This window comes from Melospiza georgiana, chromosome 27, assembly GCF_028018845.1.
Source record: "Melospiza georgiana isolate bMelGeo1 chromosome 27, bMelGeo1.pri, whole genome shotgun sequence".
Taxonomy (NCBI): domain Eukaryota; kingdom Metazoa; phylum Chordata; class Aves; order Passeriformes; family Passerellidae; genus Melospiza; species Melospiza georgiana.
Window position 1 is genome coordinate 7016463 of NC_080456.1, and position 27696 is coordinate 7044158.

The 27696-nt window shown below is 48.6% G+C and overlaps 3 protein-coding genes across 11 annotated transcripts; 1 reads left to right on the plus strand and 2 right to left on the minus strand.

Moving 5' to 3' along the window:
* Positions 1-183: 183 nt before the first annotated feature.
* Positions 184-813, minus strand: LOC131093950 (histone H2A). The gene has a single exon (XM_058041383.1). The coding sequence runs from the start codon at positions 700-702 to the stop codon at positions 301-303; it is 402 nt and encodes a 133-aa protein (XP_057897366.1). The 5' UTR covers positions 703-813; the 3' UTR covers positions 184-300.
* A 1877-nt stretch (positions 814-2690) lies between these two features.
* DPAGT1 (dolichyl-phosphate N-acetylglucosaminephosphotransferase 1) lies at positions 2691-8216 on the minus strand. Of its 3 annotated transcripts, XM_058041382.1 has the most exons (9): positions 7638-7858; positions 7440-7560; positions 7141-7354; positions 6480-6626; positions 6263-6347; positions 5624-5812; positions 4926-5013; positions 4434-4589; positions 2691-3255 (listed from the first exon to the last, which is right to left on the minus strand). In XM_058041382.1, exons 1-9 carry the CDS (start codon positions 7790-7792, stop codon positions 3190-3192), a joined length of 1221 nt encoding a protein of 406 aa, XP_057897365.1. In that variant the 5' UTR covers positions 7793-7858; the 3' UTR covers positions 2691-3189. The 3 variants fall into 3 exon arrangements, with proteins under 3 accessions (XP_057897365.1, XP_057897363.1, XP_057897364.1); XM_058041380.1 differs by having other exon boundaries at positions 7440-8216; XM_058041381.1 differs by lacking the exon at positions 4434-4589 and having other exon boundaries at positions 7440-8216.
* C2CD2L (C2CD2 like) lies at positions 4498-27453 on the plus strand. Of its 7 annotated transcripts, none has more exons than XM_058041379.1 (14): positions 4498-4623; positions 10969-11064; positions 11438-11557; positions 13480-13590; positions 14437-14553; positions 15179-15296; positions 15460-15583; positions 16088-16152; positions 16741-16868; positions 17173-17344; positions 18693-18791; positions 19438-19571; positions 20094-20376; positions 21801-27453. In XM_058041379.1, exons 2-14 carry the CDS (start codon positions 11062-11064, stop codon positions 22019-22021), a joined length of 1695 nt encoding a protein of 564 aa, XP_057897362.1. In that variant the 5' UTR covers positions 4498-4623; positions 10969-11061; the 3' UTR covers positions 22022-27453. The 7 variants fall into 7 exon arrangements, with proteins under 7 accessions (XP_057897362.1, XP_057897361.1, XP_057897360.1 ...); XM_058041378.1 differs by lacking the exon at positions 4498-4623 and adding an exon at positions 8253-8427; XM_058041377.1 differs by lacking the exon at positions 4498-4623 and adding an exon at positions 8253-8321.
* Positions 27454-27696: the final 243 nt, after the last annotated feature.

Consider the following 27696-nt stretch of genomic DNA (forward strand, 5'->3'; position numbering starts at 1 on the left):
TAACGGCACCGTCTTGGGGTGCTGTTTCGTAAATAATGCAGTTTTATAGTTTTATTTTCTAGGCAACGTCCACTGAATGTACCAGAGGTAGGTAAGAGTTAAAATAACGGGTCCTTACGGAGCAGCTCTCACGCTCAGTTTTTGACGGGTCCCGGGCCGCTTCTCTCCTCCCCGCCCCCCGCTGCCACAGCCGGCCACGCCTCTCGTCCCCTTCCCTCCTCCGCGGATCGCAGCTCTCCCGGTGAGCAATGGGGTGGCCCTGAAAAGGGCCTTTGAGTTGGGCCGGGAGGGCCGGCCTGCCTAGTACTCCTGCGACTGCTGCCCACTGCCCCTCTTGCTGGTCTTCTTGGGCAGCAGAACGGCCTGAATATTGGGCAAGACGCCGCCCTGCGCGATGGTAACGCCGCCCAACAGCTTGTTGAGCTCCTCGTCGTTGCGCACCGCTAGTTGCAGGTGACGGGGGATGATGCGCGTCTTCTTGTTGTCGCGTGCCGCGTTGCCCGCGAGCTCCAGGATCTCAGCGGTCAGGTACTCGAGCACGGCCGCCAGATAGACGGGCGCACCAGCTCCCACCCGCTCCGCGTAGTGCCCGCGCCGCAGCAGTCGGTGAACGCGCCCTACCGGAAACTGCAGCCCAGCCCGGGACGAGCGAGACTTGGCCTTAGCACGGGCCTTACCGCCGCTCTTGCCACGGCCAGACATGGCGTCTCACTCCGCTGCTGAACCGATACGACTGGAGGTGGCGCGCCCGGCATTTTTATAACCTCCCGCCAAGTAGAGTCCAGCTCATTGGACAGCGCCACCGCCCCTAGCTATTGGTGCGTTTGCCGAAAGAAGCTTTTTGCTGACTGGTCACTTGTGTGATACCAGCGCGTTTGCTCTGAATGTGTTGGGCGGGGCCCGACCAATCAGCCAGCGAGGCGCCAAATTTAAACCACGCCCAGGTTATCGGTGGGGCCCTTTCGCCGGCCCAGCGAGATGCGCGGTGCCGGCCCGCCCACTGCGGGGGGACGCCAATCCCAGAGAGCCCTTCGTGCCGCCTGGCCAGGCGCACAGTGCTTTATGAGGGCTGGAGTCAGTCCCTGGGCCTGGTCCCTTGTCTGGGCCTGGCTTTCACCCAGAGCGAGGTAGAGGGGCTCCCGGGGTGCCTACAGACTGAGAGGCATCCCTGTCTGTAGGGCCATTTGCGTTAGGGCAGCACATTGGGGGAAGAGCAGTTAGGGATGTGAAAAAGCCTACCATGAGATCCTTTTCAGGGAATTCTGGGAATGTGTGCGATATGAGTTCCTAATATGGGTATATTAAGAGAAGCACCAAAGGAGAGTGAGGAGTCAAAGTGAATGAGGAGGAAAAAAACCCATGGAAACACTGAAGGAAAAATAAAAGTGAAGGAAGTGGTAATGTTTTAAAATGTTGCTGATCAGTAAGAATTATCTCTGCAGTCTGTGCTGTCTTACTTAACCCATATGTTATGTATGGTTTTTTTTCCCCAGAGTGAGCAGACTGTCTATGCTGTGTGCCTCTGGAGGTCTAAGTGCCAGCAACTGATGTTAGGACACAGATCAGAGCAGCCAGTGGTTCCAGCAAATGGAAAGACTTCAGCACATGCAAGGAGGGTCCAGGGCTAGGTGGAATGCAAGCGCGTGTGATCCCTAGCGAAGGAGCCAGACTACAGAGCAAGTAGGAGAATGGGCTTTGGAGCCCACGACCAGGTACGGGAGAGATCAGGGTCAGCAGGATGCTTACTGGAGGTAGGGCTGAGCCAGTTTACTGAGAAAAATGGAGTGGCTGCCTGAGAAATACCTATTGGAAGGCCACATTCCTAGATGAGCTAGCAGGGAGATTAATTTCTCTGTTCATACGCCCTGATGCCAGGAAATCCAGCAACTGGTTACTGGACAGACTGTTTAAGGCCAGGTACTGAATGACTTCATGATGTTTGTGTGTATGTGTTAATGAATGTACTGTATTAGCAGACTTACAAACTGATTGGCTGGAGAGGAGGAAGAGGATTCAGGCACTCATACCATTCGTACTTGAATGCTGTGTGTTTTCTGTGTTGAACAGTGCTGCTGGACACAGGCATTTTTGCCTTCTGGTAATATATTCCAATGTTACTAGCTGGACTTGGGTGTGGGGAGGTCCGTTGCCCTTGCATCTATTGGTGTACTGGGCCTGGCAATTTCTTCTCTTAGCCACCTCAGCATCCCTGTTTCTGCTGTTGCATTATTTCACTTTCACTACCACTGCACTTGCAAAGACTATAACCTGGTACTCCAATGCCTGTGCTATGTTTTTCTGTCAGGTAGGTAGCAATTCTGTGTTGAACTATGGTGCTAAATACTGCTCTATAAATAATTGTTTGTATTTGAAGAAAAGGGATTGGCAGTCAGCAGTTATAGTTCCGCATTAATAAAAGGACCTTACTGATGCCCTGTTAAAACAAGGACATAGTGATCCTTACTCTGCTAGTCTGTTTCAGGCATGTCCTCTTCCAGGGAGGAAGGCAGACTATAAAGGTATTCAGAATTAAAAGCTTATCAGCAGGAACATTCCCAGTAGCCATAAAAAAAGAGGGAGTGTCCACTGCAGAAATGATCAGCTGCCTAACAGGGTAGAAAGCTAGAGATGTATCACACAACCTAGTTTCACTGCATGTCAATGTTGTCAAGGCAAACCACTGCAGGGGAAAGGGTACCATGAATTATTTTATTCTTGGAGTACTCTTAGTTTTGAGTACGGGTTATAACATGTCATTCTGTGTCCATGGACCAAAAACAGGATTGGAGAAGCCAGGAATGGAGTCTGGTTTACTTATTCTGCTCACAGAAATTAAAGTTGCTGTTTTCTCTCTTGGTGAACAGTAGTCTTTGTTAGACGTATAGAGATTCCACCTTTCCCACTTTCCCTAAGTGCTGTCATTTGCTTCCCTTCTAAAAGGTATTCCTAGTAACAATGATGTCCGAGTAGTAGTGAATCTTTTCTGTCACAGAATTGGACAAAAGCCTTTGGTGCACAAAGAACATCCCGGTTCAAAACTAGCCCACGCAAAGCAGTTGCTTGTGTTTTGACAGGTATTCTGAGGTTCCCAGAGGGTGGGAGCAACATCAGTTGAATCATCAGTTGGTCAAGCAACTGGATAAAATGGACTGCCAGGTAGAACTCTTTCCCTCACTCCTGACAGTCCAGTCAGACATCATAAAACAAGCGCACTAGTTGGTACCGGATCGAAAATGCAATCGTGCTGCCAAGGACCTAGGTAAAAATCAGACACATAACAGAAACATACTGTCAAATGGTTTACAGGCTGTCAGATTCCTCCTTTCCAAATGGATTTACTAAGCTTTCCAGCATGCCTCATTTCATAAAATAGCAACTAAAGACTACTTTTTTTGGTATAGGAAGTCGCAGAAGTCTATCCAAAGACATTGTTTCTTTCTCTAATGATTTTAGGTATCAGTGGGAGATTTTTCATTGTGCCTGCGCACAGTCACATTCTAAGAATATGTGCATGAGATAAGAGTTTGAGAATAACTCCTTCCCCCTTAAGGAATTTTAACATAAATTTTATGTTATTTTAACATAAACCCCGTGGTTTGTAATGGAAAATACCTTATGTCAAAGCTGAAATTCAGTATCCTTACAATAAGGTGCTATCAGGACTTCTCTGCTGTGACTGGGATCAAGATAAGTGCTATCTACTTCCTGTCTTCTCCCATCTCCAATGTCATCTGCCTAAGCCCTCAACAGGCTTTCGTTGCAAGCTCTCCCTCTCAAATTGGACTCTGGCTAAGTGTCTCTTTCCTAGTAAGAATCCCTTATCTTAAATCTGAAGATGAACAGAAGGATTTTATTGTGGGCAGTTAACCAATGCAAGCCTTTCAAAAAGCAGTGTTTTCACTACACTATGCTCGAGAATTCACATGCTGAATAGAGGTAGTGGCAGGATCTGTGAAGCATATCCTTATACTTCAAGTGGCTTCAAAATGCTCCCGCATGCCCCTCAGACTGAGAGACTGCTGAGCCACATGCCATCCTTATGCAAGTCCACTTGCTGGTGACAACTGTGAGACTGTTATTTTGTATTACTGAAAAACAGGAACGTACCAAAAGGCTGTCTTGAGTCAATGATACGGCAAGGCACTCTGCTGTGCTCACGTTTTTCTTGCAACCAATGATTCGTGCCTTGGGAATCTTCTTAAGCTAAGCTTCTGACTTTTTTTATAAGCTCTCAATTGAACAGGGAGGTGTGTGTGGATTTCTTCCCCCCTTGAAGTGTGTAAACCTCTTATTCTCCTCAAGCTCCACAGCTCGACTGCACTTTGTGTGAAGAGCACGATATTTTAGTTTCCCCTTAAAGCTCTCTTGATACTGACTTGGATCTGTTTCTATTGCAGAGTAAATCTTTCTACTGGCGGAACCCTTTGTCTGACCTGAATGAGTAGCAACAGAAGAGTGAGATTTCGCTCGTGGGTGGGTCCGATCAGCTTTATGACAAAATTAATAAGTGTCATATTATTGCATTCAGTGTATTCGCCATCTTCATCTGTTCCACTCCTCACATCTACTACGTGCAAGATCTTGACTACCTGAGGAAAGAAATATTGGACGCTATTTCACCAGGTATGTTTGGTGTTCACTGGCTAATCTTGCTCAAGACCCCTTTTGCTGCACCAGCCCTGATATCCTGGTTGTGGTCTTACCGAAAAGGGAGGACAGACTTATGATGGTCCTGGGGTACTTCTATGTGTGGTTATTCTGAAAGACTGATTTTTAACACAATCAAGTGACTGGGAGGGATGGTAACAGACTTTCTTCAGTAACTATTGAACCCTGAAGTTCTGCATTTTCTCCCACCCTGTTTCTCTTTCACTTGATGACTGCCTCAAAATGCACCTGAATTTTGAATGTTTTCCACAAATTACCTTCAGAATGCTTGTTCCCAGGGCAGAGAGGCTCTTAGTTTTGAATTTGGAGTAGCTCATCTCCAACCTGCCTGTACTAGGATTAAGCCTAAAAGAAACATTTAAAATTAGTCCAGATGCAACAAGGAGATAGATCACTTTGTAAGCAGACTTCGATCCACAGCTGAGAAAGAAATCCAGTGGTGGAAGAAACAGGAATAACCTGATGCACTTAAAACCAGCTGCTAGTATCTAGCCCCTCAAGTGGGGCAGAGAAGACTCCTTCCTATTGCACCCCCAATATATGCTGTGTAGTTTAAAGAATAAAACAGAAGAATCTAACATCTGCAGAGAGAACTGCTGATGTGGCATAGTGCTACAGAATGCTTGTTACTATGAAATCTTAGCAGATTCCACTACCGCAGTATTAAAAGCAGCCTGTGTCAATTTCTCTCGATCTTGTAGGTTGGAATCATTATGTTCTAACCTTGTTAAAAATCATTCTGTATCTGAGGGGTGGGCTGGTCAGAGAAGTGCACTTCTTTGAGAAACCTCTACTGTATGATCTGACTGTAGCTAGCAGAGTGAGCTGCTGTCTTTTAAAGAAAAAGCATACTTGGACGGCTTTTAAAAAGAGCACCTTCCACCACCTTTCTCAGCTGGTGTTGGAGGTAAAAGACACAACCTGTAGTACCACTATAGGTCACTTGGTACATTACCTCGGTAGCCGGTGACGGGGACAAGGAATGACGTGGAAGAGTTGAGGCAATGAATAGAGGAAGTTGAGTACTTGTGGGATGAAAAAAAGCAGCATTGTTTTGCTGAAGTGTCCCAAGATCCCCACCACAGCAAAGGTCATGCCAGCAAAGTAGCAGAAGGTATCCCCAACAAACACTCGAGATGGGTACCTGTAATCCATGGAGCAGAAAAGCAAAGGTCTGACATGACTGCTATTGCCTCAAAAATGACTATTTATAACCACTGAACGTGTGCCCACATTGCAGGTCAGGGGCCAATGGAGATCTGCAGCAGATCTACGCAGTAAAAACAATTGTAGGTATTTATTCTAAGAATTGCAGGACTGGGACCCACCACCTGACTTGTGGAGAATATTGTATGAAAAGCCAGCCAGTGAGGCACAGGAGACAGTGTATTCTGCATGTCTGGGTGAGCTGGTGTGACCACAATTGTTTTAATACAAAACAATCCATGCTTTGTGTTCTTGGATCTGGCAAGAAACCTCTCTACACTCCAGCGTTCCACACCTGGAGGTGGTTAAGTGGTTTTGTTCATTCAAAAAGGGAGAAACTAGAGGGAAAGGATGCTTCCAAACAAATTCTGAATGTCTGTCCTCTTACCAGTTGTAGTAAAATAGGCCCAGTGTGGTAAAAAAAAAGGGAATCATGAAGTAGAGAGAAAAAATGTGATCATCTTGATAATCCCCTATAGAAAAAAGAAAAACATGTGTTTGTGATAAGACAAGACTGGTTCATTTTTAGTAATACCAGCTACCGAAATCTAAAATTCAATCACCCTTTGCTTTTTGTGCTCACAAAGGTTTGTTATTTTCCTTACCGTTTAGCTCTACAATATTGAATATGATAATGGAAGCAGCTATCACCAGCGACTGTCCTGCTTCAATTCCATTAATTCCAGCAAGAATGTTGATGGCGTTAGTGCAGAACACTGCTAGCATACCCATGTACACATAGTAGAGGATACCTGCAGAGCAGAGCAAGCCAAATGCATCAGTATTTGGAGGCAAAGCAGGCCCTAGACCAATTCACTGAAGCTCTCACTTCTTGCTTTATACAACAACCTATTACCTAACAATCTCAGTGAGTTTTGATAGTGGTAGCTTACAAATAAGATTGCTTCCTCTCTTACAAGCTGGCTGTCATGTCTACATGTACTGTGACAAACTGCAGTGACATGGTGGCCAACTGTAGTGCTGTTTCTGTCTCTCTAACATTCTGATGTTATCAGCCATGTGCTGTGTGCCCCACTACTCAGCTGTATTGCCAGGATCATGGGAAAATGACTGGCGTCTGTCTATGCACACCTGAATGTGCACTGGGTTTCTGGATGTTCTTTTCAGCCTAATGTTTAGTGGGTGGACTGCCACTCTCTTACTGATTACTTAAGCAAATCCTTAGTCTGCTCCCTCTGCAGTAAGAAGTGCTCCATGTGATCCCTTGCCACATGGATGACAGCTTCTGGTGATTCATAAACTTACCCAGGTCCAAGTGCATGCCCAGCAGCACCCGGAAGGGCTTAGGCACCACAATGGTCGTGTTCCCAAAGTTGGTGAAGTAAACCATGAGCAGTGGGAGGGAAGCCATGGTAGGAAGAAGCAACTTGTGGCGCCAGCGCAGGTTCAGAACATCATCTGCAAAGCCCAGGAAAATCATGCAGCAGATGGCAAGGAGCGAACCGATGAGCTCCACGAACTGCAGGACAGAGAACAAGACCCCGGTCACCAGTGGCCACTCCCTGCCCCTGCCTGCCACGCTTGCAGCACTAGACGAACCTCACCTCGTCGTGAGGAAAGGCCGCGCACTGCTCCTCCACAAAACATCTCAGGAAGGGCACGGGGATGAAGCAGAAGAGGATGATCAGGAACACGGCACCGCTGATCACGCCCTGTGCTTCGGGGCTGGAAGGTAGAGCGGGGGGAGTCAGCCGTGCCTGGGCCGGCCCCGCGGGGCACCTCCCTGGGGCAGCGCTACTCACACGGGCCGCCTTGAGGTCTTGTTGAGGTCCTCCCCGAAGAGCCGCGCGGCGAGGAAGTGGTCCGTGAAGGCCGGAATCAGCGTGAGCGTGGCCGCGAAGCCCAGCAGCGACCCGCCGAGGTTGATGAGGAGGGGCACAGTGGGCCAGGCCGCCATGGCCGCGGCGGGCGCTGCCCCTGCCAAGGGCACGGAGCGAGGCCGGGCGGGGGCGCTGCCCACCGCCTTCCCGGCCGGGCGTTACGCGGGCGGCGCCGGATGCGCGGGGCCGTCGCGGCCTATCGGGGGCGGGGGCGCCATCTTTGGCCCTGGCATGAGCCTCCTGCCGGCACGGAGCTCTGCTCGCAGGACGGCCGGGATCGGTAGCGGTTTCCGCTGCGCTGAGGGTGTATGGGAGGGGTTTGTCCCCGGTGCTCAGGTTCGCGGTGCTTCTCCTCCTCCGCGAGGTTCCTCCGAAACTCTGCGCCGGGAGCAGCACTCGCCCAGGGACGGCCCACGGACTCCGCCCCGCAATGCCCACAACCGCCATGGCCACCCTGCCCCCCCCCCTCCCGTTCTTTATTGGTACGTCACTTCCTCCCATGCGGGATGCGAGTGAGTCCCAGAGGAGGGCGGGCGGCCGGGACCGCGGCCGCGCTGAATGAGCGACGGCTCCGCCGCCTCCCAGCCGGAACCGCCTTTTGCCCAGGTCTGGGGATCCGCGCTTGCGGGCGAGTCCCGGCCAGCGCAGTCACCGCCGGCAGGCGGGGTGGCGAGGCGTGTTACCCGGGTGCCGAATGCGCGAGATCAGAAAAGTGAGCGGCCGTTGGGTTCGTTTCCCCACGTGTTTCCTCAGATGTCGGGAAAATTCAGTAAAATACCTTACTGGAGATTTTTGATTGTCAGGAAATCTGTAACTGGTGATGGGCCCTCGGGGCATTTTTGGGGGGTGGGGAGGGGAAGGCAGGATAGGCTCAGTGTCCATTCACTGTTCTGTTCGTTCAGGTGTCAGTCGATGAGCGGAGGGGGAGACGTAGCAGAAATTCCGGTAGCAGTAAGAAGAACTTTTACGTGCCCTGCAGCTGTATGGCAACCTGAAATGGTTTCTGATGGCTTTGTCTGATTTTTCTGATGGCTTTATGGCCACCTAAGGAGCTGCTGCTGTGTTGAGAGGCCACCTCTGCTCTGCTGTCTGTTGCTCATATACAAAAGTGATTTTGTAAACTTTATAACAACTTTGAGGCGGGCACACGGTACCGCCGGGGACGAAAGCACAGCACAGAGGTGCAGGGGAGCATATCTGGCCAGAGCCGCTGCTACTTTGGGTTAGGCTGTCGGGAGGTGATTAAAACTCGTGTTACTTGCCCACCACGGCGAGAGTGGCACAATCGCGAGCAGGCGAACGGAAAGGATATGCTGTGTCCTGCGTGCCTGGTGGGAACGGGGCAGTGACTCCCATCAGAAAAAAGCGTGACGTGAAGGAGAAAAGCGTCGTTAATCGAAGCTCGGAAAGCCGGTGGGGACTTGGGCTTTCAGATTGCGGCTGTGCTCCTATTTCATTCCCCCAGAAGAGAAGACCCGCGGCAGCAGCCGTGAGGTTTCCGGGCCGTTCAGACCGGGTACCACGGCCTGCACGCAGGCCCGGGGCGGAGCAGCGGGCAGGGTGTGCGCCGCGGCTCGGGCGGCGCCGCCGGGCCGCGGGGGGCGCGCGCGCTCCGCCGCGCCGGAAGGAAAGAGGCGGCGGCGGGTGCGCGTGCGGTGCCGCGGGGCTGCGGCGGGGCCACGTGCACCCGGTGCCGCGAGCGGGGCAACGCCGCGGCCCGCCCGCCATGCCCGCCGCGCTGCCGTGAGCCCCGCGCTCTGTGCCATGGGGCCAGACCTGGGCTGGGCCGCGCTAGTGCTGCTCTTTGCCGCCTCGCTGCTCACCGTGGCGGCCTGGCTGCTCCAGTACTGGCGGTCCACGGCCCTGCGAGCACTACGGCGTCGCGGAGCGGCGGGGGAGGAGGCCGGGGCCCGGGCGCTGCTCGCGGCCCTTCTCGCCCTGAGGTCCCTACGGGAGCAGTGGCAGCGAGCTTGGGTGCGAGCTCTCAACAGCCAGGCGCGCCGGCACGGGGTACGGCAGGGCACGAGCCGGGGAGCGCGGGGAGCGGCAGCGAGGTGAGGCGGGCCGACCCGCCTGCTCTTTGTTCGCGGGTGCCGGGACAGCCGTTGCCCTCACGGCGCTCCGGCCGGAGGAGCCGGTAGGCACCTTGCGGACGGCTCAGTTCGGCCTGCGTGGGAGCAGTGCGAGCACGGAAAGGGCGGAGCGCGTTACCACGCATCGTTTAACGCGGGTTGGGGCAATACTGTAGTCACTCTGATTTTCCGCAGCAATCTCTTCGGAATTTTCTGGTATTTATTTTCTTTATTCTCCCATTATTGCCATTGTATTATCTGCAGTTTTGAAGTTCGTGAAGGAGAGTACGCCTTGATGATTCCATATGGAAATAATTCCATTATAGCTTGTGTTGCCTGCAAGGCAGGGACTTAATACCTACAGAAACTGTGGTCCAAAGAAGTTCAAAGTTTATTGCAATATCCCCTTTTTTTTTCAGTCGTATAAGTGGGAAAGAGTTTCCTTTCTGTTAAGTTGTGTAGGTAGTTAAAGTCCTGAAAAACATAATGCAAACTTGTTTTTGAGTTTTCCAGCAAGATAGGAAAAGTATCTCCCTTTTTGAATGAGTGACAAATTCTAGGCTGGATTCAACGTGAAGTGCCTTCCCCCACTGGGCATAGTGCTCCTTCTGTAGAAACTCACCCTCTGCTTCCATGCCCCTCTTATCACAATGCAATAGTCAGAGTGTCACCAGTTTCCCATATCTGATATGCTGTGCTTTTCTGTCATGTGTTGAATTACTCACATTATCACAAAATGACCTGAATGTATAAGTTCTAGAATTTAGGACTCCTGTAAAGGGAAGATTAGCTGGTGGCTGAATTGGCATGGAGGCCCCAGAAGGCCCCACTTCAGTTCCTGCTGCAGCTGCTCCTTGTGTGGAGTAGCATTGCCTCAGTGAGTTGCTGGGTCTAAAAGCTGTTTTCTGAAGTGAGGTCTGGGAGTTATCCTGGAGGACTTTGCTTGTGTGAGATTCTGGATGAGATTTGGGCTTTCCTGGAGGTGCTTCGTATCTGAATTTAAGCTTCAGCTGGACACCTTGTTTCCTTTCTCTGTATAGACAAGTCGAGGCGGGTAGAATTATAGTGTGCGGTAGTTCTGGATGCTGGCTGGAGTGTCTCTGGGACCCCACATCATTCATCCTCTTTGGAACTATCAGGTTGGCTCTGATTACTGAGAACTAACAGTTTTCTCTTTGCAGAGTTCAGTGCAGATCACATTTGAAGAGGGTCCTCAGTTACCACAAGCTGCCAATATAAGTTGTGTGACATGCAAGGGACAGTCGGACCACAGCATGGTAAGGCTTTGCTGTTCTAAACTGTGCAGTTTGGTGTGATGGTGTGTTCTGCAGACGCTGCTGAAGCCTTTCTGATGGAGATGGTGGAACCAGGGAAGTTTTGTGTGAGGTCTCTTTGGAGGAATTTGGAGGCCTGTCTCCTGTTTGGAGGCTCTGGAGCTTGCAAAAGTAAGCTCTGTGAGAGAAGATATGTTGGTGGAGCCGGGATGTGTGAAGGCTGAACCCAAACATCAGGGTTCTACTGTGGAGAGCAGAGGAGTGCTCTTGTCACAGCACAGGGTCTGAAGTTGCAGGTTTGCAGCTTTGAACTTGGTGAGAACAACACAGCAGCCTCTTGCCGGGATATAAACTCATCTTTTCCTTTTCTTTTTAGGTGCTGTGGTGCCATCTGTCAGCTGAAGCTGTGAAATTCCCTGTCTCTGTTACGCAGCAGTCCCCAGTTGCTGTTTCTGTGGACACGTATCATGTCACTTTGGCTGTGCTGCAGGCTCAGGTAAGGATTACAAAAAGTTAAACATTGACCTCCCTCCTCCATTTAGTCCCACGCTGATCGAGGAAGGAGGACCTGATTCAAAGTGCAAATAAAGGCCTCATTGGGCTGGGAGAAGCGGTGTGCTGTCACTAACATTTGGTGAGGTAGCAAATATTCCCCATCTGCATGCCGAGTCTTGTTTTCTGAGTCTTCATATGCAGATTTTGGCTATGAAACATAGCTGTAAGAAATTTCAGAAAGTTTTGAGACATGGCTTCATTCTATATACTGCTTTCAAGTGGGTATTTAAGAAGTGAGAAGTTCAGAGAATTCAATTCCCCTTGTGGCATAGTGGAAGGGGAAAGGTATGGGAGGGGAAAGGCTATGTAAAAGTATGGTGTCCTGGTAGTGGGTGAGAAAAAGAAATCTATGGTGAGGAGTAGTTTGCTTGTCAGTTCCCCTCATTAAGTTCACAAGAGCACAGTGCAGCTTTTCCTGTGTGTTGGATATCGGAGATGCTTATTCCAGCAAAGAAGCTCTGAAATCACAACAGGTGGTAACTCCATAGTTACTTTCTGGCTGGATTTGATTCTTTGGAATATGGTTTTCCATCATGATGAAGGACATGATGCTGGAGATGGTATCTTGCTTGGAGGTAGTGTGCTCATATGTGCACAAAAAAAAAAAAAAAAAAAAAAGAAAAGATAGACATGGCAAAATTAGAAGTAACTCAGTGGTAGCAGAAGCTAATCCCATGCTGTTGCAGACAGTTTCAAGCTTGTTCTTGAACTTTTTGCTCTCAGAAGCTTTATTACAATTTTCAGCATACTTTTATCAGGTTATTCCAGTTTGATTTTGTACCACTGTTCTGTGGTCATCTCCAGAAATCCAGAGCTCCAGAGAGCTCCTCTCTCTCTTTAGCATGTAGTGTGCCTGCTGCCAGTCTAGTTATGGGCAGCAACTGCAATTGCTTTTAATTTCTGAAAAGTCCCCTTTTTCACATCTCATCCAATTGCTCCCCTACTCATTGGCATTTTCTAGGTCTCCTTGTCTGCATCTGGTGAAGTTTTGGGTTGATTGTTCGTGTAAAGGAGTTGCATATAGTATTCTAATTGAGGTCTTGCTGCTGCTGTTTTATGAAATGCAGGTTAGATTACCACATGCCTGCCTGTTTTTTGGAATACTTCAAGTACTGTGTTCCCAATTGTGCCCTGTGCCCTGTCCATTCTGGCACACCTCTTGTTGGTTACTTATATGGCCACTGTGTCTCATATATGTTGCTTTTGTCTGATGACCTTCTGTGTTGTCAGTAAATGTCAACCTGGTAATTGAGAACTGTACTGAATTCTATTACCCAGTTTTTAGTAGAGCTCTCAGGTCAGTTCAGTTCCGTTCGTGTGTGGTTCTGCCTCTGTCTGTCACATTAGTGATGCTTTTATGGGTACATGGGTGTGCAAATTCTTAACTTCAGCTAAACTACAGGATATTGTATATTCTAGTTTGTTGTTGCAGACTGTTGGTGACCCAGGTGGGTCTTCAACCTGAGGATCATCTTGTAGAGATGTGCTGCTAACTTATAAATGGTTGCGTTTACATTTGGCAATGCCTAAGTGATGTAACTCAGTAAATATCCTATGTGTTGGTGCCCAGTTGGGCACTTGTGGATTGTACTCTGCAGGCTTTTTCTTCAGTGAAAGAAAAAATGGATAATTTTTCCCTCTGGTGGTGCCTGGGCATCCAGTCGCAGTGTGGGAGCCAGATCTCGCCATGGAGCTTCTACAGCTGCTTCATCCTGTAGGCCTGGGAGCACTTGCGTTCCTATGTTCTGTTTTTTACTGTTGCCCTGGTGTGAGGGCCTTTCAATTGCTGAATTTGGAATGGGGCAAAAATCACCTAATGTAAGCAGAAACTGTTTCCAACTATGGATATTTGTTCTGGGCCAGGTGGAGATCCACTTGGAGGAGATACAGAATGAGGGTCTCCTGGTGTCATGGACATTCAAAGACAGACCAGACTTGGACCTTTTTGTTCTTCCACGACTTGGGCTTCCTGAGGTGAGTGGCTAACAGTGGGAGGCTGACTGTGAGTGGAGAAAGGAGCAGAAACAGCTAGAAAGTGGGCTGCTGTGGAGGAGAAGGGTTGGCAGCTCACTGCCATGGCCCTTTAGGGCAGTGGAGAGGATTCTTTCATCCTGGAATCAGTACTAGCTCAACTGTGTCAAAGCGGCATCCTCAAGAGGGCTGAAGTGGCACCAGTATCTGTTGAAGGCTTTCTGTCTATGTTGGTTCCTCCTGCTGTTGTCACATGTAGAGCTGCAAAACGAGCTGGGTTGCCGCTCTTTCTTTGTGTGAGGTGTTTGTTTGTTGTTGTTGTTGTTGTGTTGGTTAAGTTTGATTGGGTTTTTTTGAAGGGATTAATTAAAAGTAGGAGATTAATGTGGGGAATCCCTGGGTTAGAGGTTTAATGAACAGAATGTGGGTGTGCTTGCACTTCTGTGATCCAGATAGGTTGGTTGATTTGTTGTTCTATTGACACCTTTGTTACTTTATACTGAGTAGTTCTAGGAATTCGACTGTTTTCCCAAAAGTGTGGTGGCACCATTTCCTGAGGTGGTAAGCATGTGACAAACTATAAAATCTGTATTGTAAAAATTTACACCAGCTAAACTACAGAAGTAGAGACTTAGTTTGTCTCATTTAGAAAGCTTGCATTTGCCTGCAGCTGCTACACAGAAGCTTTAAGCTCTGAGGAGAGCTAGTATGGAATATGGGAAGAGTGTTTGGGAGGTTATTACTGGGAGAATGACTGTGTAGTATATTAGAGGCATGAGAGGCAGGTGGAGCTGTAAATGTGTCCATTTTTTAATGACATTCCTGCATTTCCCCTTGATTTACGGAGAGAAGGATGAAGGGAGAGCAGATTTGTCCACTATAAAGGATCTGGTCGAGGATACCATTGTCAGCACGAAGCCAGCCATGATGGTGAATTTGGTGGCCTGTACTGCTGGAGCCAGTGAAGTAAGTCACTCTTCTTGTGTCATTCTTGTGCCCCAAACACAGGCACAACCCTAACCCAAGACACTTCTGAGGGCTGAGACTCAGGCAGGATCCAGGGCTTGAGTTTCACTTCTGGGTGACAGCCGAGTTCTGGTCTGCACTATCATAGGGGTTTGGGTACTGCAATGTGGTGCTTAGGGATAATTAGAAATTGCTCCCAAGGGCAACTCCTTCCACCTTTTTTCTTGAATGCTGGTTGTTGGTCACATCCTTGTGGAGCTGGACTGCCTGAGATACATCTGTTTTTGGCGGTTGGTCTTGCTCTGAACACGAGGGCTCTCTCCAAGGCAGCATTTGCAGACATGGAATGTCCCATGGTTTGTCATCATCAGTTGACTGTCTAGTAGCCAGCAAGCTTCTTCTTGCCTGTCGCCTTCTCTGTCTGCCTTAAACTTCCCATCTGAAATAACATTAGGGTCCACTGGAGGTCAATGGCCTGGGAAACCTGCAGCATCCCTTGATGGCCTTGCAGGTATTCCCCTGTGTTGGTGTGAGGAGCTACTTAATAGATACAAGGACGATGCCTCTTGATGCTGTCTCCTGGTGAGTGAATGATAAAGGTAATGGTCTCGCTCTCATTCCTCAGGTACCCAGCAATAAGTTGACTCAAGAGTGCCCGTCCAGAGTAGCAGCAGCCCCTCTGGGTTCTAAGCTGTTGCTCCGGAATCTTCGAGTGCTGAACTTGGGCTGCCAGGGAAAGGGAGGTAAGCATGAAAACATTGCTGATCCACGGGGGCAAGCATGCAGGTGGTGAGATTGGAGCAAGTGGATGTTTTGGGTGGGTTTGAATGGAAAAGAGGGGTGTGTGTGTGACAAACCACTGCCTCTTGTTGATGAGTGCACGTGTGCCCTCTGTCTCTCTTGTAGGAGTTGGGGAGATACGCTGTGTGGCAGAGCTAGACAGCCCCCCACAGCAGAAGTGGACGAGGCCAGTGATAAGTGGCAGTGTCGGTGCTGATGGAGAGATGGAGTGGAATGACGAGTTCTTTCTGTAAGTGTTTGTTCTCTTTCTGGCTGGAGCAGTGTAGGCAGACCGGCACGATGTCTGGGTATCATTACCATGCTGCAGTAAGTGATGTGCACGGTGCAGAGATGAAGTCTGTGCCAGAGGGCAATGTCTGTTTATGCTGCCCCTGTGCCAGACTGCTGATTGGGGCATTTGGCCCCAGCTTGCATACATCTTTCTCGCTTCCCTGGGTGGGCAGAAGTGCTAAATGTAGGTGCAGCAGGTGCAATAGGATGTAGCATAAACAGCCTTTCAGAGGCACTGCCCTCTCAACTTCCACTGTCAACCTACACAGCTGTGCAGGGCACGCAAACCAGAATTCTCCTTTTTGTCATTTGGTACTCTAGTCATGTCCTCCATGGTAGTGCATGCTACTGAAACTTTAGAAAGGGTGAGATTTGAGGGAGGGAAGATACAGAATGAGGTTGTGTGCTCCATGGCCACTTAAAAAAAGATTGCCTAACACCAGCCCCTCTTCGGTTTCAACAGGGAGTTGGGACCTAGAAGCAAAGAACTGAAACTACAGGTGCTGAGGAGCAGCGATGGAGGGGGAAGTGAGTACGAACAACCCTAAGATGGGTTTTAAGACTGGGAGGCAAAAATGCCTAAGGGACTCCCTGTGCTTTAAGCTCATGGTAGTTCTCTGTTGGTATGTGTGATGAGTTCTGCAAAGGATTTTTCATATTTAGCTTTATGTGAGCTTCTGTGACTCTGTGAAGTAACTCATTTTGTTCTTCTGCCAAAATGGTCTGGGTCTGACCTTGAATCAGGAGGTTCCTGTGGCCTGCCTGTCTGCATTCTGAAGCAGGCAGAAGCATGCAGGATTTTGCCTCTTGTATTAGGAGAGCTTTGCATAAGGCTCTTAACTGTTCTTTTGTACTCAGTTGGGGACTTAACTACAGCATCTATTTTTGATGGAGGCCACACAGTGGTCGTCTTTTTAAGGGAGTTGAATCCTGAATTGTTAAAGAGGAGCGGAAGAGCATTGCTTGCCCCTTCTCCCTCTCTTGGGAGTTAATGGAGTTGTGGCACTGTGCTGTGTTGACCTATTGTGCTGCTTCCCAAAAGCGGGGATTACATTGGAGATGTCTGAGGTGCTGAGGTCATGTGAAGTGTTTTATTTTTGCTCTTCCTTCTTGCAGATGTGCTGCTGGCATATGCCACACTTTTGATAGATTCTTTGGACAAGCAGCCATCTGGGAGACAGGTCTGCTCACTGGCCCCGGGAGCTGGACAGTCACTGACATCTGAAGCTACCATTACAGTGGAGGTGAGCTCATGATCCCACAAGCTGTGCATACATGCATGCTCTGGAAGAGTTCATAATGTGAGCCTCTAGCTGGAGACACGCGTGTTTGGGCCTGAGCTCGGCACAGAGGGCTAGCAGACCCTTGTGCCATGGAGGGGGGTGGATGTCACCTGCCCCTTGGTCCCTGAGCCTCTCGCTGTTGAACTTATACTGTACTGGGAATGGCTCCTTGGTACACAGAGCTGCAGCTTTTGTTGCCCAAACATGCCTGCCTTTCCATCTGGGAAGAAGAGTGCCTCTCTGATCAGTGCTTTACTGCTTTTAGCTGCTGTTCCAGGAGTCTCCTGCATCTCTGAATGCTCCACATGCCACATCTCTGAGAACCAGCATCACCCCCACTAAGAAGGTGGAGATGGACCGGACCATCATGCCTGACGGCACCATTGTGACTACTGTCACCACAATTCAGTCCCGGCCCAAGGCAGACTGCAAACTGGGTGAGGCTGCACAGCAGCAGGTTTATTGTACAGGTGGCTCCTATGGCAGCACAGACTTAGCTGCAATATTTCCATGGCTGCTCATGAAGGCAGTAGCAAAACTGTTTAGCCATCACACCTGGATATGGCAGGCTCACGCTTGATGTATTGCTTTATGTGTGTGGGTCAGAACACAGGCATCCATGCTATTCCCCTAGAACCTTCGTTGGAAACTCTTGTGTAGCCCTAGGGTAGAGAATTGCAGTTGTGTGTCTGGAGGAGGTGAGGGAGGGATGAGCCTTTCACACACCCTTTTGGTGGTGGGATGTCTAATGCGTATGCTGCCAAATAACCTGTGCGTGATGTCAGGCTAAGTGTTTAGCCAAGCTTTCTCTAGTTTCTTCACTGCTAAAAAAGTTAGGCTGAACATACCGATTGTGGAGCCAAAAGCATGTTGATCTGGCTTCCTAGGGGTTGTTGCTGCTTGTGGTCTGGCATCCTGGTGAATGTGGTGCTGGATATTCCAAGAGGCAGGGCTGGGAAATTACAAGAATGAAGTATTGCTGTGCGTCAGCTTCACAGGACTTGCAGCCCAGAAGGGCAACCATATCCTGGGCTACATCAAAGAAGGTGTGGCCAGCAGGCCGAGAGAGGTGATTCTCCCCCTCTGCTCTGCTCTTGTGAGACTCTGCCTTGAGTACTGTGTCCAGCCTTGAGGCCCCCCAGCACATGAAAGATATGGACCTGTTGGAGTGAGTCCAGAGGAGGACCGCTAAGTTGGTCACATACCTGGAACACCTCCCTGTGAAGAAAGGCTGAGAGAGTTTGAAGCTGTTTAGGCCAGAGAGGAGAAGGCTCTGGGGAAACATTACAGCAAGCAGCCTTCCAGTACCTAAAAGGGGGCTTGTAGGAAGGCTGAAGAGTGGTTTTTTTACAAGGGCATGCAGTGATAAGGCAAGGGGAATGGCTTTAAGCTGAAGGAGGGTAGATTTATATTAGCCATTAGGAAGAAATTTTTCCCTCTGAGGGTGCTGAATTACTGGCACAGGTTGCCCAGGAAAGCTGTAGCTGCCCTGTCTCTGGAAGTGTTCAAGAGCAGGCTGAATGGGGCTTGGAGCAACCTGGTCTAATGGCAGTCTGGTTGGAACTAGGTGGTTTTCAGGTCCCTTCCAACCCAAAACATTCAGTGATGCTGATTTTTTTCCCAGTGGGCTTCTTGCTGCCACAAAGCCTTACAGAGCTGCCTTGCAGGCTCTCCAAATGCTCACTTGAGGCTTTTGGGGGTTGTGTAGGGGGCACAATATGATAATGTAGTAGTGTAAGCTTCATCTCCATTTACTGGTATCTCGGTGTTTCTTTTGCTGTGAAGATTCACCATCGAGGTCGCCTTCCAAAGTGGAAGTGACTGAAAAGACAACAGTGCTCTTGGAGACTGGCCGTCCTCACGGCCACTTGCCCGGCAGTAGCCGTAAGTGCTTGGAAATTTGAGGCTCTTACTGAAATAACTGTGTTCCTTAGCCTGTTTTATAAAGTGGCAGTCTGAGTGCGGTTCCCTGAACTTGCTTGCATTTTCTGCTTCAGAGAATGTCCAAGTGCCTGAGTGAAGGTGGGGGCAGAAGGCTGGTGGTGGTGGTGTGTGGGCAGGTAAAAGACATTCCCCTTTGACCATCCAGTCAGGGACTATGAGTGTTTCCTTGCTTGACGAGAACTTTCCAGGCTATCCGGACCCAAACAACTTTGGTCACCCTGCACTTGGGGCTCTGATTGTGTCTAGAACGGAGCACTGCAGCTCTTTTGACAGTTTGCTGCCAAAGCAAACTATTGGGAGTCTTTGGAAGTCTTTGTTGAGTGGTGCGGGGAAGGGGAGGTGTATTTTAATTATATGCCTGGTGGGAAATGAAACCTTTCAGGTACCTGAAAAAGCCAAGGGCTACCTCTACAGAGCTTCCTTCATTTTGTTTATTTGGACAAGTCTATAATAGACTTTGGGTGGGGGAACTTACATGCATTCGTGTGCATGTAAGTTGCCTATTGCAAGCATTGCAGTCAGAAAGTGATGTTTTGCCTCTGCTGAAGGTTGGTACTCCAAGCATTGGTATTTTTCTTGTGCTCAGGGGATAGCCATTTGCCCAATGGCTTGGATCCAGTGGCTGAGACGGCAATCAGGCAGCTAACTGAGACGAATAACAAGACCACCAAGAAGACACCGACAAAACGTAGTACACTGATCATCTCAGGAGTGTCCAAGGTCTCTGGTAGTTAGGAGCTGCATTTCCAGTCTGGGTGGTTGCTTATAGGGATGTGTGTATGAAACTAACCTGTCCTGTAGGGACCGGTGTGGGAAGCATGGATGACTGGCTCATCAGAAACCTTTAGCTGCTTTCCAGTGAGCATTAAAAGGTTCCTTGCCAATAGGAGTTCACAACCTTTAGCTGCTTCCCAGTGAGCATTAAAGGGCAGCTGCCAGTGGGAGTTCACAATGAGCAGCTGCAGAAAGGGATGTGGTTGCCGTAACTGGTTTTGAACCTTGTGGAGAATATAAGGAGTTCTCCCTGAACTTTGCTGCGGGAGTAAAGGATGTGCAGCAGAATGCCTTGTAATCACATTCCAGTATATTTCAGCCAAAGAGTGGCAATTGTCCATTGGTGCCATCTGGCACTGATGATCTGAACTGGGCCACCCATATGTAGGTATAGATGGAAGTAGGCAGATGAGTGGAATTCTTTTGATCCTGTGTTCATGTCTGTCTGCCCCTCTAACCCCCCTTCAGGTACCTATTGCTCAAGACGAAATGGCACTTTCTCTGGGTTATGCTGCATCCCTGGAGGCCACAGCGTATGGGGACTCTGAGGCAGACAGCACAGCTGACCAGATGCACGATTTTACTGAATTGTCGCGGCCACTGGAAGCGTTGCCATTGGGTCAAAGGGACAGTCAGGAGCTGGATGAGACAACGCGATCAGATGTCTCTGAAAGACCATCCGTGGAAGATGTTGAGTCTGAAACTGGCTCCACAGGAGCCCTTGAGACAAGGAGCTTGAAAGATCACAAAGGTAAGCATGAACTGTTAGGTAGGGTAGCTAACATGACCCATAGCATTAGCTGTACATGAGGACAGAGTGACATCCAGGTTCCACACCCGAGCATGGGGTCTGCAGCCACCTTTTAGCATAGCAAAGAGCAGCTTCTGATTGAGCTGGGAAGAGCCTGCCTTTGTCTTGTGGTTTTTCCACTGAAGTGATTTGAACGGCCTTCATTTGCAGGTGTCTGATTCCTGTAGCCTTTCAAGTTTCTGTGCTCTCTTAGATGGGAACCCTGCACATTCTGTGTATTATAGAAAACCCCTTTTCTCTCCCTGGTCTCCAGGTCCACAAATCAGGCACATGCCCGTAAATAATGATTCATCCTCTGAATTTGGCCACCTGTGGTGTGGACATGGAGGCCGCCCAGCAATGTAGATTGTACGGGCCTTGATTGCCCTCCTTCTTTCCCTGTTAGTATCAAAGCAGCCAGTGCCTCTGACCTGTCGTAATGTAAGATGTTCACACAAACTCACTTCTTTTAAATGATGGAGTGGGCTGCCTCAACCTAGCTGCTGTCCTGGCCTTTCCACACATTTGTCAGGTGGATGGTGCACCTTGGATTTTTCTGCTACCAACTTATGTAAAGAAATGCAAATCAAAGTCTTGATTACTCAGACTATTAGAGTGGGACAAATTTTGGGGAGTTGTACCCTGTTACAACTAGGTATGATTTGGGCTGCGGAGGCCCCTTTTTTGAATGTCAGTGGGTAGAAGGGTGTGTGACCCAGATTCCCAAGAGAGCTGGTGGGGGGGGAACAGAGGGAAAATGGAAAGCAAACCCCATCTGTAGGAAATACCATTGTAGTGTTATATGGCCTGCAGGTTTTGTATCTTGTCTTTCTGATCCATTTGAGGTTGAAAGCAATTGGCATCTCCACCTTCTCCTGCTTGTGGGAGTCATAAGGAGCCGTTGGCATTATTTGCCTCTAGACTGGGCACGTCATGAAAATGCAGGCAGTTGTTCCGGGCGCAGGGGACAATGTTAATCCCTGTGCCCTTGAGACAGGCTGATCTGAGAGGCTTTTTCCATCTTGTATGTTCCTCTCAGGGTCTTCAGGTTCAGATGATCTCACTTGTTTTCCATTCATGTGAGTCTTGGTTGTCATTTGAAATGCTGCACGCTTCCACTGAGAGGAGGATATTGTGTAAAAGGAATTTTATGCAGAGGGGAGATGGGATGGAATGTTTAGTGAGGCAGCTTGTTGGTGTTGCAGTCTATCGTCAGCTGAGACTTTGCCTTGGGAAGCTGGGATTAGCCAACCTGCTGCGTACTTCTGCCTCTCAGTGTGGAAGAGGACTGCTGTATAGCTGAGAATGGCTGGGTGTGTTACTGTCCCTGAAACTTGGCAGTCCAAGACACTATCATGGTTTCTGTCTCCTTCCTGTCTCTGCAGTTAGCTTTCTTCGGAGCGGTACCAAGCTCATCTTCCGGAGAAGGAGCAAGCAGAAGGAAGCAGGCCTGAGCCAGTCACACGATGACTTGTCCAATGTCACTGCCAACTCCACCACCAGAAAGAAAACTGGTAGCTTCTCTCACCGCCTCATCAAACGCTTCTCCTTCAAGTCTAAATCCAAACCCAAAGGTAGTGACAACACAACAGCTGGTGAAAACTGAAGGAGGGAGAAGCCCATTGGAAAGACTTCTCAGAGATTGTTTTCTAGTCTCTTGTCTTCCCACTCCATGGTATCTGTGACTTGAAGTCCAGTTCTTTCCAACCTTGGCTGAGGGAAGACACCCCAGTGCTTTATGCCGTTTGGGGAGCGGAGGTGGCAAACCCAGGACTTAGGTTGTTTGGCTGCCTTGGCTTAGCCTTCTCTGCTTGTTGCACCCTACTGTGCTCTCCCAGAAAATCCAGGTGGCATGCTAATCCCCCTGGGGGTTCCAGGAACTGCAGAAATGACTCTGTGTGTGTCATCAGGTGCCTCATGGAAACGGGGGGCAGGTCTGTCAAGTGGCAACCTTCAGAGTTAAAATCAAGAAACTACTGGGTTAGCTATAGGACCAAGAAGTGTGACATGTAGCCTCATTCAGTCTTCTAGTGGCAGAGAATGACGCAGTCACTGATGATCTAAACACTATTATTGCTTGTGCTTGGTGCAGAGGCTGTAACTTGAGGTGTGCTGCAGGGTGATGTGTTCCTGAGCTGTGAGTTCTCAGAAGACAGCTGTCAGCTGTCGAAGTTGTGGTCCTCCACCTGGCTCTGCCATTGGAACAGTGTCTGGTTCAGACAGCTCTGAGGAACCCCTGTTTTCTGTGCTCTGTTGGTGAAGGAAGAAGTCTCTAAGAAGAAGGAAGTTTTAACTACTGTACAAGTTTTCACGGAAGCCTGAGCCTTCGCAAGAATGCCCGGTCAGTGCTGTCGGTTCTGCCACCCTGTGCAGCCACCCCGTGACACAACACTCCTTCCACATCTGTGTTCTTGAATAGGGAAGGGCCTGTACTGAGTGCACACACCAGCTATTCCCTTGCTCTTGGGGGTGGTTGGGGATGTTCCCAAAGGGCTGCCAGACTGTCTTCCAGACCTGCCGAGTGTCCAGTCTCGTGCTGTCATGGTTCTCATGCCAAGGACTGGCACCATGCTGGGGATGGATGGCAAGGAATAAGGCAAGCAATGTAGTGAAGGGCAGTCTAATGGGGAGACTGAAGGGGCTTGCACATGGCAGAAAGAGGCAAGAGTTTATATATTGTCACTGATAGGTTTCCTTTAGTAGAGGGAATCTTTCTGGATTGTATTTGGTATTTCCTTTCTTCTCGCAAACACGGACCCCTCTGTTCAAACAGAGGACATTTCTGCAGCAGGTACTTGCAGAGAGGGAGAAGTGGGCAGGGGGAGACATAAAATCCCTGTGCAGGAGGACACTGTCCTTCTGGGTAAACAGTTGTCCGGTCTCCTGGTCCATACACATTTTATCTATAATATCCCCAGAAGTTCCCTTCAGATAGCACATAACAATGCTCTTTGGAGAAACACTCATGTCCTGTCAACATGCCTGGTTTGAGAGAAACCTCCTGCTATCCTGTGGGTTGTTGAGCTAAGGAGGTAGGACTGAGGGGAGGAAATACCTCACGGAAGAGGTTTTCCTAGGCCTGACTCTATTCTCTAGTTCTGCTCTTCCATCAGAGTATCTCCTGTGGTAGTGTCTGCTGTCCTTCCTTGTACAGGATGCTGCCAACTGAAAAAGCAGTTCTCTTGATGGCACAGGTAAAATGTGTTTCTTGGAAGGACAAACCCTAGCTTGCTGATACTGCTGCCGTGTACCATTTCCAAGGACCAGAATGTGTTTGGTGTGCTGCTGCAAAAGGATTTACAGGTGGCTGTTTCTTCGAATTTGTACAGGTGGGGAAGGCCAGAGTTACCGAGGGTTGTAACTGAAAGTGCCTGTGTGTGCTAGCAGGAGGGACTCTTGGCTGTTTTTCCTGCTGATTCCTCACGTGATTGGGCATGTATGAATCTGAAAAATCATATTGGTTCAGCTGGCTGACCAGGAACCTCTACATCTGTTTTGGTCTGGGAGTCTTTGTTGTCCACAAACTCTGTCGGGTCTTTTATCCTTTGTTTCTTTGTTCCTTGTCCGCATGCACTGTGGCTTTGTTTGCACTTCCATGCACTATGGATGACAGAGAACTCGCTGTTTCTCGCCGAGAATGATTTTCCTTGATGTCAGTGACTGGTTTGCGCTACAGTGCCATTAGAACTTGACCATCTGTAGCTTGCCTATAGCAATCCAACCACAGATTTCACATCACACCTTCTTTTGCTGGGTTGGTGCAGTGCTGTCACATGCAGTCTGACACACCCTTGTTCTCAAAGTCTCGGAGTTCGGTTTCAATTTGGTACTCTCTCTCGCACCATCCCCTCTATGACTTGTAGCTATGACATACTTTATGTTCCATTTTTGGATTTTATTTATTCATTAGGACACCATCTCAAGGTACTAAACCATGAAGATTTGAGTCCAGACAGCACCACTTCTCTGGCACGAGACTGTGAAGCCTTGCACTAGAAATGCTGGTTTGAGCAGAAGAGCCTGTGGCATTTCAATTGTGGGTTAGTCAAGGACCTACCATGAGTCTCATTTGATAGTCCTGTGTTCTTTTCTTTAAACTGTAAGAGCTTGAGCTGTCTTGGTGTGGAGTGGCTGGAGGTGAACACCGTTCACCGTTCTTCGGAATCAGGGATCTGAGTCTCATGGACACAAGGAAGACTGTGAGGGCTAGCCAATGTTATCCTTGTCACTGTAGACTGGAGGCAGAAAAGGCAAGGTTTCTGTCTGACAAACACATACCTAGATTCTTGACCAGCATATTTTGGTCTGGCTTGTAGGAGGAGGTGATAGAAAAGGGAGTTAAGCAGAAGCTCAAGTTACTCACTGGCCTTGGGGACCCTTTCTAGCTATGTTAAATGGGCAGTTCCTGTCATACATCTGTGGCTTTCCTGTTTTGTTCCTGGTTTGTTGGCTCCAGGCTATGCCCGCCAGTGACTTGCAGTGGAGATACGGTTTTTGATTTTGAACTTGATGTGGCAGAAGACATCTGCACTGTGTTTGGCCAAGTGAATGGTATGTGGGAAGCATGCCAGTAGGGGCATATCTTCCCTTGAATTTTTAGCAGTGTTTTTTACCACTGGCAGTGAATTGTGCTGCAAATCAGTATCTGGTTAAACGGCTTGCAAAGGAAAGGGATGTTGTCGAGTGCTGGCAGAGCACATCTTCAAATATTAGGTCCTACATCTGGTTGTGTTTCCTAGAAGAGATGTATTTTCTGACATTTTGTTGCTTCTCCAAGTTGTACAGCATAGGAGTGCTATTGTAACCTTTTGTCTTCTTTTGAATATTCTCTATAAGTCCAGACTGGTTTTCAGGGTGTTTGTCAAAAGTACTGTTTGAAGAACAGAGGGATAGCAGGGTATGGGTCTGCTATGTGCATCGAAAATTTTTTGGTTCTGATACTCTCCTCATTAAACGTGTTGATCTTTCCTCTTCTTATCTGAGCAAGGCTTTCTTTCTGGCCCACAAAGATGTTTTCATCCCCCAGGCAGTAGGTGCCGTTTTTTTTTAATCCTGACTTTAAGAGCACAGGTTCCTGGTTCCTCAAAGGCATGAATGGTAATGAAATCGCCTCGTGGTGGAGGTGTGGTTATTGGTGTGAGAAATAATCTGTCTATCCTAATTTTCTCAGATGGAAAGAGAACGTCACACAGGGTTCTCCAGAAGCTGCAAAGATTAAGTCCCCAGGAATTTCCTCCCACAGAATAGCTGCTTTAAGAAACCTCTTTTGTATTTAATGTATTCTGTGTTTCTGGCTTGAGGACAGAAGAAATGCTATTTGAAATCTACTTTCCCAGTTTAACTTCTTCCAGATACCTGTGCCCTTGCCTTGGTGCTGCTGTGGGCTCTGTGGCATTTCATAATGCTTGGGACCACAGAGTAACCCCATGAATGGCACAGGCCACCATCAAAATTTTTAAGCTCGAGTGATCTGCAGTTGGCAGATTGTTGTCTCAGGGTAGGCTCGCTTTTTGCACCTTGTGAAATTGGTCCACCAAATATATGGTGGAAGAGGAACAGCAGAGCAGTGGGCTTGAATGCGTGGAGGCTTCAACCTGCATATGAGGGCCTGCTTTCCAGATGCTGTGTTTTCCTACTGGCTGCACAAGCAGAACACTGACTTGTACATGAAGCCAAAGTAGGCATTTTGTTGAGATCATTTTGGGTTTTTGTTTGTGTTGGTTTGCTTGGAGGGTTTTTTGGTTTGTTAGGGGTTTCATGTTTGTTGGTGGATTTTGTTTGTTAGTTTCCTATTTTGGCTGAACAGATTTACTAGAATTTACCTGTGTATTTTTACTTCTCTGAAGAAAATAGAGTTACGCTAGCTGAAAGCTGTAATCATGCTTGTAAGTATATTTCTGTCTAGATAAATCTCCCTGTGCTTAGGGGAAGGGTTTAGGAGTCTCATCATCCACAAAGACCTCGGTGTTGGCCCATGAGAGATATTCTCTTGAGTCAGTGGAAAACAGACACAGGAAAAATGAAGGGAACCTCAAAACCTCAGTGTTCTGAGGGTGCCATAGGATTTAACATGATTGATGTCTGAGGCCAGAGGAATTGGGTGCATGGATGTGTATTTGCACGTGCTTATAATAAGAGCATACTCTAATTATAGAGTATGCGGTGCAAAGTGACTGGGGACAACAATGCCAATAGATGGGACAGGAGAGTGGCCTTACCAGCTTCTGTGGCATTCATACCCATTTATGGCACAGACTTATTCAGGAGCAGACCTGAGCAAGCAAGTCCAATTCCTGGCCCTGCAAGCACCCTCATGCAGCTTATGCAGTTGAGGGTGGGGTTTTAGGCAGCTTGACTGAAATGGGGAAGAGCAAGGGGAGACTACTTACGTGGAGAGCAAGTTCAGTGAAGGGGAATGTAATGAAAGCTTCTTCCAACCGCAGGCAAGTGCTGTTTTTAGATTAGAACTGGGCATATGGCAAATGTTCTTGTTAAAGCAATGATGTAGTTTCTCTTGGGATATTGTTTGCTGAACCTACAGAGAAGTCATTTCTGAGTAGCCGTGGAGATGCTTGAGTGTTTGGAGGGTTGTAGTTTGTGGTCTTTTTGCATTGTTCTCTCCATCCCAACTCCCCTACTGCAAAGTCACGGTGAGTCTCGGGGTAGAGTAACAGTCCCAGCATTGGTCAAACTTGTGGCAAAGGTGTGCTTGTGATCTCACAGCTCCTTCTACAGGCATGACTGCTCCACATCACCTTTCCTTGCTTTGTAAGGTACTGGACCAAATACCCACACGGAATTTGAATTAACACCCTTCCTTGTGTGTGCTCTTTTGTACTTTGATGCTTTCTGTCTGGGTGGATTATTTTGACCCCACATTGTTCAGGTGGGAAAGAATTGGAACTGTGTAGCTAATAATGAAAATAAAACTACATATGACTAAATGAAGTTCTTGCACCTTTGTAAATCTCAAAGGAGAATTCTATTGCTGTGTAATGGCTGAATCTGTTAACTTATTAAACCACATGAAAATCAAAACCTGAGTCTGATTTCATACTTGGTGTAGTGCTGTGAATTTCCCTCCAACCTGTCCCTGAGTGGCCGGCTGGCTCCTGAAATTCCGCATTGTGCAGGATGCCTCCCAGATCCAAACTGGCACCAGTGCCAACTCGGGCTGGTTTGACAGCGCCAAGTGGCTCCTGCAGTCTGCCATCAGGAACCTGATCTGGTGAGTTTTGTTTGCCAGGGAAAAAGGCTGGAGTTGGTGTTCAGGTACCTGTG